General features: G+C 33.9%; 1 protein-coding gene across 1 annotated transcript; it reads right to left on the bottom strand.

Annotated features, from left to right (window-relative positions):
• Window positions 1–7,193: 7,193 nt before the first annotated feature.
• Window positions 7,194–8,601, bottom strand: LOC139504190 (uncharacterized). The gene is made up of 2 exons (XM_071294256.1): window positions 8,259–8,601; window positions 7,194–7,630 (listed from the first exon to the last, which is right to left on the bottom strand). The coding sequence occupies exons 1-2, from the start codon at window positions 8,599–8,601 to the stop codon at window positions 7,194–7,196; spliced, it is 780 nt and encodes a 259-aa protein (XP_071150357.1).
• Window positions 8,602–12,135: the final 3,534 nt, after the last annotated feature.

The following is a 12,135-nucleotide window of genomic DNA, read 5'->3' as shown; positions in this document are numbered from 1 at the left end:
ATTTTGTTAAGGGCAATCTGAAGCCCGCCTCTGTGCGAGGGATTTTCTCGCTTTGTTGAAGACCCATTAGTGGCCTTTGACTGATTTCTGCTCTTTTGACATGGTTACTGTCTCTTTTACACATTCCACATTTCCATTCTCAATTTTTAAGAATGTTTGGTTCAGATGAAACTAAATCCTTTAATTTCCGTGAAAATCAAGTAAGAAAATATACTGCTTCAGTAGCATCATGTGCTGCCAGTTGTGATGGATAATGGAAAATGTTTCAATTATTTTACCTTAGATTTCATTTAATGGACATGTAGGTATGGATAGTCTGCTTTTACATCTTAAAAATTCACACAGAAGATATACGCATATCAATAAACTGAACTCAATTCTAAGAACCTTTAAAGTACACTTAGACAGAGAGCTCAATCTAGTGAAACACTTTGTTAAGTTGGTCACATTTAACTTGAAATATCACTGTTGTACCAAATTGCACCGATATCCTGAAAAAAAATGTGCAAGTTAAGTCTATTAAAAGAAGAATTCAATGGAAGTAAATAAGCTGATTAATGAAATAAATAAAGAATATGTCTATTAACCACAGATGCCCCTGTTTGTGATTTTTTTTTAGTAAACTTCCACATATAGATGCAGGATTCGCGTAATTTTGACCGTTTTGTGACCATAAGCATTGTGAATAAGTTTCAAAACATTTGGTTGAGGCAAATCAAAGTAAACCACAGATTTAGCAGTTTTCCTATCTCAAAGCTCCGGGTTGACATTTGTATCATTGGTACTCGTACCACAACTATTTACATCTAAAATCTCATGAACAGTGACGCCATCGGGACCCAATATCGAACTTAACAGATCCGTGTTATGGGGTAATGCGAATCGCGTATAAGGTCGTATAAGGTTCCTAACATTTGATTGAGTCAGACTTATTTAAGAGAAAGGAAACAAACAGTTAGCACTTCATATGTTTTAAAGGGACATGATAACTCTTGAACGGTATAAGTAATACTTTTTGATTTTGATTTTGATTTTGTGTTGAGGTGGGGATCCCGCTTACATGTTCAACCCCGCCTTATTCGGTATGTATGTGACTGTGGTAAGTCAGGAGTCTGTAATTCAATGGTTGTCGTTTTTTGTGTGTTACATACTTGTTTTTCGTTAATTTTTTGTACATAAATTTGTTCGTTTATTTTCTCGTTTGAATACTGTTTTACAATGTCATTTCTGTGCCTTTAATTATTGCTGACTATATACGGTATTAACTTTGCTCATTGTTGAAAGCTGTATATGACCTATAGTTGTTAGTGTTTGTGTCATCTGGTCTCTTGTGGAGAGTTCTCATTGGCACTCATACCACATTAGGTGGAGGGTTGGGATCCCGCTAACATGTTTAACCCCGCCTTATTTCATATGTACGTGCCTATCTTGTTTTTCGTTAATTTTTGGTACATAAATTAGACCCTTTGTTTTCTCGTTTGAATTATTTTACATTGTCCTGTCGGTGTCTTTAATAGCTAACTTTGCGGTATGAACCTTGCTCATTGTTGAAGACCGTGTGGTGACCTAGGCTACATTGTATAGTTGTTAATTTCTGTGTCAATTAGTCTCTTGCGGAGAGTTTTCATTGGCACTCATGCATCAGCTTTTTTTTATACAGTGTATAAGTTTTGAAGTATTTGTTTGAGGCAAACTAAAGTTAGGAGAGCGAAACGGGACGGACGGACTAGGGTAACACTTTATGCCCCTACATTTTGGCGCCTACACAGAAGTTCTGACTATTGTGCTTGTGATACACATCCCACTAGCACAGCCATTAACACATGTACACATAATTCTATTATAAAAATATTCAATCTTAATTTTGATTTCTTTATTTTTGGCTGAATGATTATATGCATGCCCTTCACAATGACTGAATGAGTATCAAATTTGACAAATTTATTGTACGTTATTATATTTTATAACTTATTTTCCAACTAATTAAAGCTTACCAACTTATTGATCATCACTTTCCTTTATATCTCTTTTAACATTCTGTTTTGAACAAAAAGATTTGTTACATATACTTCACACATGTGCATTTCTTTCAACTCTGACATTATTAAAAAGCCATTATAAAATACAATTCAGTCGGACTTGAAAATAAATGTGCAATCAAATATATATGCAAGTCGTCAACTGGTCAAGTGGCTAGATGCACATATCGTTAGTCATATAAACGACATGTCATAATTGGTGGTTTTAAAACTTCTATAGACATATTTACGTAAATAAGGGATGAGTAAAGGAAAAAGATGAAAACAGAACGACTGAATTAAATAAAAGGATGTTCGATGTACTGTATACTTCGGTTTATTTTTAAAATCTATACGATGCTTTATTTTTATCTAAATTCCTTATCAAATAATAATTAAAATGAGAAGATAAATACCTTACAGCTTCCATAATTACCGTCGATGCTAAAATGTTTAATGTTATAACACAATTTTAGAGTCTTTGACCTACTTTACCGTTTTATTCGGAGACTTGCGGTTATCTTCTGTTATGTTCAACGGGAACATCAGAATGATCTAGAATAGAACTCAGATGGAACCAAGAAGTTGGGTTGCCTTAACCAAACAACCCGGATGTTGAACCAGTTACCATGGTTCCGAACCAAAGAACCAAGGTTCAGAACCAGAAAACCCAGATGGAACCAAGGTTTAGAACCAGAGTGCCCAGATATAACCTAATTGCATTCGGAATTCTCATGACTTTTTATACCTTCAACGTATTTTCCAAATCATTTATTTATTGAGTATATTTATATATAATTTAGTGTTATATCTCGTCTTTCTATATTTAATCTATACCAGCTTTGTATTTGTATTTACATTGTGTCATAGATCAAATTAATTCGTTCATTGTATGTTCACTTGTTTATGTTAATATGTCTTTTGATTGAGTTCAATTGATATTTCATAGTATGTCTTTCTATGTTGTGATGTTACACTATTGTTTCTTGTAAGGATTACGATTGTTACTATTAAAACGTTTAAACCAGCTGCATGTGTTTGCACCTGTACTAAGTCATGAACCAGATAGTTACTTGATATAGTTTGTTGATGTGGTTCATGAGTGTTTCTCGTTCTCGTTTTTATTAAGATTAGACCGTTTGTTTAATTTTTCTGTTTAAATGATTTCACACTTGTCATTTTGGGATCCTTTATAGCTTCCTGTTCGGTGAGAGCCAATGCTCATTATTGAAGACCGTACTTTGACGTAAAATTAAGTATTATTATGGAAATATGGAGTGAGTGAAAGAGCCACAAACTCGACCAAAGGGCAGAAAACAACTGGAGGCCACCAATGGGTCTTCAACATGGTAAAAAATCCCGCACTTTAAGGTCTGCTGCAGCCTTGCCAACGTTGAGCATCCGTTCAGCAATGTGGGATGGAACAAGTACGTCGTCACGTTCAATCAAGACGTTAAATCCGAAGTCTCGTGTAGATAGAGTTTCAATCTGTCTGCACGTTAGGAACCCTTGTAACACCTTTTTGATGGGTTCGTAAGTGTCCTGGTGCAAGGCTTAATTCTGTCCTTATCCAATATACATTTTGTACTCTCATTTTCACGTGGCAGTTCACATTTTCAAGACCTGCAACCATGTTGACCTATATAACCGGACGTTATTATTGTATTTAGTAATCATTCATTCTTGTCCTAGTCAATGCATGACATATTTGCCACGGACCATGAAGCAACCAACAATCAATTGATACCATTCAGTTAGAACTCATCTTCATATAAGACGATGCAGTAGATTACAAATTAGACAACTTCCTACCATAGTCAAAATATCGCAGACAAACATTACACATTGTTTGCAATTTGATATGGATTTGTGGACGACAGCCATGTACTTGGGTATTTATATGTCGATATTGATATTTCAGTTTTGAGAACTTTTGTTTTCCTATTTTTAAACCAGACCCAGCCTGATATCAATATGAGAAACAAAGACACGTTGAAATGTCTTTATAAATGAAGAACATTTCTTTAAAAAAAAATTATTGATATTATCTGCTTACACAAAGAAACAGGTTTACATACTAAATACACAAATTCATATCAAAAATAAAAATCCATGCATTATAACATTCATTATTTTGTCATCAATAATGCATCATGTGCATTGTTATTGATATGATATTTATATAAATATTTCTAATCTACAGTAACAGAACATTCATCTACTAAACGTATTCAACATGACAAGAAGTAAAAGGAATGTATTATAATTTATTCGGTAGTGCAACACAAAAATAGTACATTATCAACAAAGTTTTCCGTTTAGTAAAGTTTTCAATATATAATCTTTCATCTTGAGTATTCTTTCCAGTTGACGTCCTCCGTACTGATTGCGAAATCCAAGACCAAAAGGACATTACTGACATTTAGATTTATTGATCAACTTGATTAATGTCTGTCTCATTTCAAGTTTGTTTTTGTAAGACATAATCTAGGGAAACCAAGTCCAGGTAACTAGCATTATAATTGTTAGTGCTAATTAATGTGTTCCTTTTTGGTATAAATTCCACGAATAAAATAGTTGAATCTCTAGTAAAGTTTTACTAATTTTGTAAACCAATTCAAATGACTGATTTTATAAATTCAATTATAAATCTATTAATAATACAATTATCTTGAAATTTCAAGGACTTGACAAAATTTTTGATCTTATAAATAAAACTAGAACACACCCGTGATATCACGGGTCCGTGACTGAATTAAAGTATATATAACTATGCGCAAGCCTTATTTTAGTATTAGTATTGTCATCTGATAAAGTCATGCCGATTATAAGATACACAGTTTTTCTCTGCTTTCAAGTCTTTCTGTTTGAACCCGTCGAACTTAAACAATAATATTAATTATTTGGAAAACAAACGGTCCTGGAATGGAGTATTTTTTAATCAACAGCATTGTCCTACATAAGTTATAAATAAAGTTGAATTCTTTGCTTCGCTGTTTTACGTCATGCCCACTAACAAATTGAAAACTGTATCCCGATTTTTAGTATTCGTATTGTTATCTTAGAAAGTCTTACTGATTAAAATACTACAATAGGTAACAATTTGACAATTTAGTAGTGTCAATCCTGTGGTTATGACCCGTGTAGATAGCATATTAATCCTGAATACAACGTTTGGTGGTGCGCCTGTCAGATGCGGAACGTACAGATAAGGTAATAGGTAACAGGTGAATATACTATTGGTATCGGTAGCGGACTCGACCCGGAACTTCTTAATTATTGGCAATATTAATTACGTGGAAAACAAAAGGGCCTGGAGTGGTGTAATTTTTAATCTACACCTTTGTACTATATTAGTTATATATAAAGTTGAATTCTGTGATTCGTCGTTTTTACGTGATGACGGCTGACAAATTGGACCTCGTAATTTTAGTATTATAGATATGCATACCACGATAACAACATATCGCAAGAAATTAACAAGAATTGTTTTATATAAAATATTTGAAAAAAAAGGAATGATATGTAGACATCTCATACGAAAACTAGTAAATATAAATTAATATTACATCGGATAAAAATACAAATAATAGATAAATCAGCTATATGCCGCTATCACGAATTACCTAACGGATGTTTTTAATGTCTTTCCCCTTCGTGAGGAAAGACCTTATTGTTAAAGTCTTTCCCCTACGTGAGGAAAGACCTTATTATTTTTCTAATGTTATTTTTTTTCTTTTTTTTTACATCCAGCATTTTTTGGCACGCCCTTCTACCGTTTCTATTGGAGTTATCAATACAAAATTTGAACCATCGATAGACCTCATCATGACCTTTTATCTGATGAACTTTTGTAGGATTTCATCATCCCCTTTAGAAGTAATCTCCCTTTTATTGATTTTTTTCAACATGCCCCCCCCCCCTCGTTGTTTCTAAAGATATCATGACCTTATTCGGACAATAGGTAGAACTCATCATAATGTAATACGGTTGAATAGGATTTCATTGTCCTCTATGAGAGTTACATCCCCTTGAAACAATTTCTTTCCTTTGCATTTTCTCAGAAAATGGCAACATGTACAGGAAGAGATGGCAATATTAATGAACATATATCATCATGATCATATTCTCCTTGAAAAATTGTACACAATTTTAGAAAAAAATGTATTTCCAGAACCGGAAATCGTAGAGCCTTGAGACCTTCACAAATAATCTTTGATTCATGTGACCTTTATAATGCATAAAGGTCAAAGGTCACAGAGTGCAAAATAAAATTACGCTGCAATTTCAAGCTTACATATTAGGAAAACGATGACTTTGCTGCATACATACAGCGTATAAAATGTTCCTCTCGACGAGCTCTACATTTTATATAATAAGCCCAAAAAGGTCCGACCGTCTGTTCAAAAGTTACTACGGGATGATTCTTAAAAGTATAGTATTTTGTGTATATCTTTTTAAAGGTCACATATATCAACCTACTATAAAATGCAAGGACGATCAGTAATTCAAGACCTTCAATTTGAGGTCAATGTCAGGTCATGATGAAATTTCACCTTGACCTTCACAGTATACTATGACCTTGAACTTGTGATATTTGAAAGGTCAAGTGGTCCTGAGTTGAATAGTCCCATGTCTCTACGACTTCCGGTTCTCAAGTTTGGTATTGCATCATATATCTTATGATTTAAATTGTGATCTTGGTGAACTACGACATTGTCCCAATTTTTCTATAATGTTGTCCTTCTACTGTAGATCATTTATCATTTAACAGATTTGAGATATCTATTGTCGTTTTAGAGATAATTCAGTTTGAAATTTTGCGAGCAGCGGCATGTATTTCTGAATCAACAACTGTTACAGCTTACCACTTAAAATGTTTAAGAAACTGAAGAACTTAACATAGTTATATGTTTGACGATATACCAAAAACATTCCATGGAAAAAAAAACCACCAAAAAACCAATTTGAAATTTTCATGTTTTGCATTGACTTTGTACATGTTGTAAGTTTCATAACTTCTATTTATAATTATTACTCAAAATCAGAAGACATTTGAGACTTCATTGAATCAAAGAATATTATTGAAAAGTGACTATCTTAACTCTTAAGATTACATCTAAAAAAAAATTATTTAGGATTGTTTCTTTTCGATTAATTTATACTTCTTGGATTTCAATGTAAAAGCAAGCCAGAAAATGATGGACGACCATGTTCACTACTGTGCATGTATCCATCACCAGCATAGGAGGAATGGACGTGGACAAAGACCGAATCACCTTTAACGTTAGCCACAATGTTCCCACTAGCAGAGCCATCATCGCCATTCTTTGCTCGGAGGAAGGTGACTCCGTAGACCGCATTGTTTATCATGAGTTGGGTAGGATGTTCACCAGATGCAACTCGGGTAACCCAGATAAACACGTACACCCCACTTGCTGGTGCGGCGAAGATTCCGGTCACGTGATTGTACCCATTTCCTACATTGGTAACGGAGACGTCGTATATTAATGTTAGATGAGCACTAGTGTTAATTTCTGGATTGGTCATGTAGGAATAGAATGCGACAAGGCCATCTCTGGCTATGTTATCTGTTGGTAAAAGTAGACGCTCTGAAAATAGGAGAAGTGCAGTTAGTAAAAGAGGGATGGTCCTTTACCTCGAACAGTATCAATCGAGTTTGCGGTCAACAGCCCAAAATTACACATACAATAAACATATAATTAGGCATTCCGACTAACTTAGCAAAAGTTCAAATTGAATTGCCAAAAAACTGTTCATAAAGATTTAGGGGCCAGCTGAGGGACGCCTCCGGGTGCGGGAATTTCTCGCTAAATTGAAGACCTGTTGGTGACCCTCTGCTGTTGTTTTTTATTTGGTCGGGTTGTTTTCTTTTTGACACATTCCCCATTTCCATTCTCAATTTTATTATAAATACCTGTCTGCGTCCAAACCAAACAAAATATAATTAAACTATTCAAACCGTATTATTCTGTTTCCTTTAAGTGATTTTGAATATTATAAAGGCTTCGTTCCTTTTCATTTGTTTAAATTTTTCTGAGGGTGACAATAACAGAGATCAGTAAGAAAATTACACAAATAAAAAATGTTCATTGTGGCAATACGTTTTTTTTTAAACTCATTCAAATATTAGTTTATTGTGTATATTTACAAAATACTAGTTTAAAGTCTACATTCGATAGTTATATCCTATATCAAACTGAAGGTGTTTAAAATTACCTTTCCGAGAAAATGAATTTATTTTAGGATTAACCATTTCTATGAGCGATCCATTTAATCCACTTTCATAATCCGTATTTTCCTGCGTATCAACATTTTCGTGTGGAGAAATATTACTGCTTTTCACAACATAATCCTTCGGAACGGAATATTTCATAACAAAATTATTTTCAAACACTTTAAAACGACGTTCCAGTTTCCGACGATATTCTATGCCAGTTTTCTTATCTGTCATTAAATCTTGAATGTGGGTTCTTTGGATAGTGACTGTTGTTTCAAGATCGTATATCCGCGCACTTTGTTTCTGAACGACATTGTCTAATTTCTGAACGGTCTCTCGCATTTCTAACATTTCTTTATAGATGTTTTTTATATCAATTCCGTCATTTTCTAGTTTCCATAAACATGACTTGTTGTAAGAAAAATAAAACTAAAAAAAATGGGAGTTTCATTGTCTTTAGAAAAGGAAGATGAGGTTCGGTAAGTAATCTAGCAGTATTTCATGTATTTAATATATAATCGGAATGTTTCGATAAGAACCAACCGTGCAAATGAACTTTAAATCTTCATATGTCTTATTTTCAGTTCAGGGGCGTATGAGCTGGTACATAAGGAGATAAGTGCTTCCCTGCAGTAGAAACAAGATATTGATAAATAAAAAATGAGGCAGCAACCGATCAAAGAAATAGATTAGATTTGTTCAGAACGGTCGGATTTTTCTACATGTCCTACGATAAATTAGTACTACGATTGGATATCTTTACCAGTTCTAAGTATACCAGCCCTGGTCTCCCTCCAATAATAGACAGGTGTCTATAAATCATTACGTTAACGTTTGAATCTTCCGAGTCTATACTTGTTGTGAATTTGATCCAAAAAAAAAACAACAGCAAGATTTGGCATACGGCAAAGATAACTAAGTAAACATTTTCTAAACAACGAATATTTTACTTACTTGTGATGACGGTAATCAAATTTCAAAAGAATACGTAAAGCAGTGTTAGACTTTATATGCATATGCCCCAAATCATTTAATAAATGACATATAAGAATTGTATTTAGTGCTTGTTTACTTTGATTTATTATATTTATAGGCCGACAATTATGAAACTACATACATGGTCAATGTATGTCCACGTACAGAGCTCCATTATTAACATATTAAATCTCCTGACTCTCAAAAATATCTATAATTTTCGGCTATCTTATTCATAAACAACGCATATAAACTATGTGGCTCTGATAGCAGAACTGATATTTCATTCGAAATTTAAATGGACTTAAAATATGATTTTTTTTCATTTGGCAAAATAAAAGCAGAAAAAAACACATCCCAAAAACAGCACACAACGATAACATTAGTATATATTATGAGCAATAGGTTAACCAATGCATACTTTCGATAAATAGGTAATATATAAATTGACTTAAAAAGCTCAAAAGCTAACCAAACCTTTAAACAGAATTATTCGGAAGGGATATAGTTTCGATACTGTTGTCAGGTCATTAAGGACTGTATATTTTGGTATTAATATTGATTCACTCATAGGGTCTTTTCATCGGAAATAAACAAAACAAAATCTAAAACCAGTTGTTAGCATGATACAGGTTAAGTTCTTTTCATATATTTTATGATGGTATGATACTAAACCCATAACGGGAGGGATTGTACTTGATGTTCATATGATGGAGACATAATCTTTTAATCAGTTAAATTGAGGTCTGGGGCTGGCATGTCTGTAACAGCTATTAGTGCTTTGTTAATTTATGTATCATTGTCATTTTGCTTAGTTTCTTTTTTGACATCGGACTCGGACTTTTTTTTATACTGAGTTTTACTGTGCTTATTGCTTTGTGTTCCTTTATTCTACATTGGCAAGAGGTATAGGGGAGGGTTGAGATCTCACAAAACATGTTTAACCCCGACTCATTCTTGCGCCTTTCCCAAGTCCGGAGCCTCTGGCCCTTGTTAGTCTTGTAAGTTTTGTTTTTTTAATTTTAGTTGATTTATATGTTTTGACGTCCATGTTCACTGAACTAGTAAACATTTTTATTTAGAGGCCAGCTGAAACCCATCTCTGGATGCGGGATTTTCTCGCTGCGTTGAAGACCTATTAGTGGCCTTCAGTTGTTGTCTGCCCTTTGGCAAATGTTTGGTCGGGTTGTTGTCTCTTTGATATATTATCCATTTCCATTCTAAATTTTATTAATCACCAACCCAATACTTAGTACCCCATTATCCTCTATTTTTTGTTTTTTTGTCCTTTTATTCTTTATTCTTTATTTCTTTTTGCCATTTATTCTGCATATTTTGTCCATTATTCTCTACTCTGTAAACCCTATCTAGACCCCCTTTCAATAGTAACAGGATTTCCGGTTGTTTGTAATGGCTAAGTCAAAATGATGTTTATAACCAGACAATAACTCTCGGTATTTCAAATGCAATGGATTTTATGACAAAAAAATAACTTCATTCATTGTGAGACGTAGTATATATACTTGATCTATTATAACAGCTTTAACACTCTTCTCCCTTTTTGAAAAGATGCAATAAGGAACTGTATTTAGTAATAATAATGTCCGTTGGTCATTAACACATTTCTATGATGGCAGAATGCGGCATTGAAAGAAAAAAAATATATATGTTGTTCCCTTGAGATACTACTAGTACGTCGTTCTAACAAGAAAAGTATATCGTTCCCTAAAGATGCTATGTCGTTACCACTAGACAGTTATATCGTTCCCTCAAGATGATATATCGATTCCACAATATAGTTATCTTGTTTCCTCGAGAAAGTTATCTCGCTCCCTCAAGATACGATGTCGTTCCCTCAAGATATTATGCCGTTCCCTCAAGATACTTTAACATCTTGAGGAAACGTCATAGTATCTTGAAGGAACAAGGTGACTTTCTGGTCGAAACGACATAGCATCTTGAGGGAACGACATAATATCTTCAGGAAACGACATATCATCTCGAGGTAACGACACAGTATCTTCAGGGAACAAGGTAACTTTCTTGTGTGAACGACATAGCATCTTGAGGGAACGACATAGTATCTTGAGGGAACAATATATTTTTTTCTTCCATTGCCGAATTCTGTCACCGTAGAAATAAAGAATATATTAATATAATTGTATTGCTATGTTGTGAGAACGACAAACTATATTGAGGGAACGACATAATATCTTGAGGGCATGACATAGTATCTTAAGCGAACAATATAATTGTCTTGAGGGAACAACATAACAACTTGAGGGAATGAAATAGTATCTTGGGGGTACGAGATAACTATCTTGTGGAAACGACATAGCATCTTGAAGGAACGAGATAATTATTTTGTAGAAACGACTAAGCATCTTGAGAGAACGAGATAACTATCTTGTGGTAACGGCAAAGCATCTTGAGGAAACGAGATTACTTTCTTGTGGGAAAGACAAATCATCTTGAGGTAACGACTTAGTATCTTGAGGGAACAATTTTGTTTTTTCTTTCGTGTCCACATTCTGCCACCGTATATTAACTCTATGGTCCTAATATTTCATTTTGTATGACTTGTTGGCCCAATTATCCGAAAGTAACATTTGGTAGGAAGTTGTTGTCCAGCATTGGTCCTCAGTTAACACGCCAACACTTTTAAAACATTATAGATGTCTCTTAATCGACCGCAGTCATACAAAGTTGGGACTAAACTAACAGAGACCATTAAAGATCTACAACCAACACAAAATTGGCAAAAAAACAACAACCGATGAGGTTTTTGAACTGACACATATGCCGGTGTGAATTGTTTAAAGATCTCAACTCTAATTTGTAATTTCGAAGGTTTTCCGATAAGCTGGTATAACGAAAGAAGAATAACGTAGAAGGATATAT

The sequence above is a fragment of the Mytilus edulis genome, chromosome 14 (genome assembly GCF_963676685.1).
Source record: "Mytilus edulis chromosome 14, xbMytEdul2.2, whole genome shotgun sequence".
Classification (NCBI taxonomy): Eukaryota; Metazoa; Mollusca; class Bivalvia; order Mytilida; family Mytilidae; genus Mytilus; species Mytilus edulis.
The sequence above is the reverse complement of the archived record's forward strand: the minus strand, read 5'-3'. Positions and strand labels throughout refer to the sequence as shown.

Bases quoted from the DNA above. Each gene is read 5' to 3' on its own strand.
- LOC139504190 (XM_071294256.1), bottom strand. From the start codon at position 8,601: ATGCGAGAGACCGTTCAGAAATTAGACAATGTCGTTCAGAAACAAAGT. The intron at 7,631-8,258 runs GTAATTTTAAAC...TCCTATTTTCAG, and splicing joins AAATTCATTTTCTCGGAAAG to AGCGTCTACTTTTACCAACA.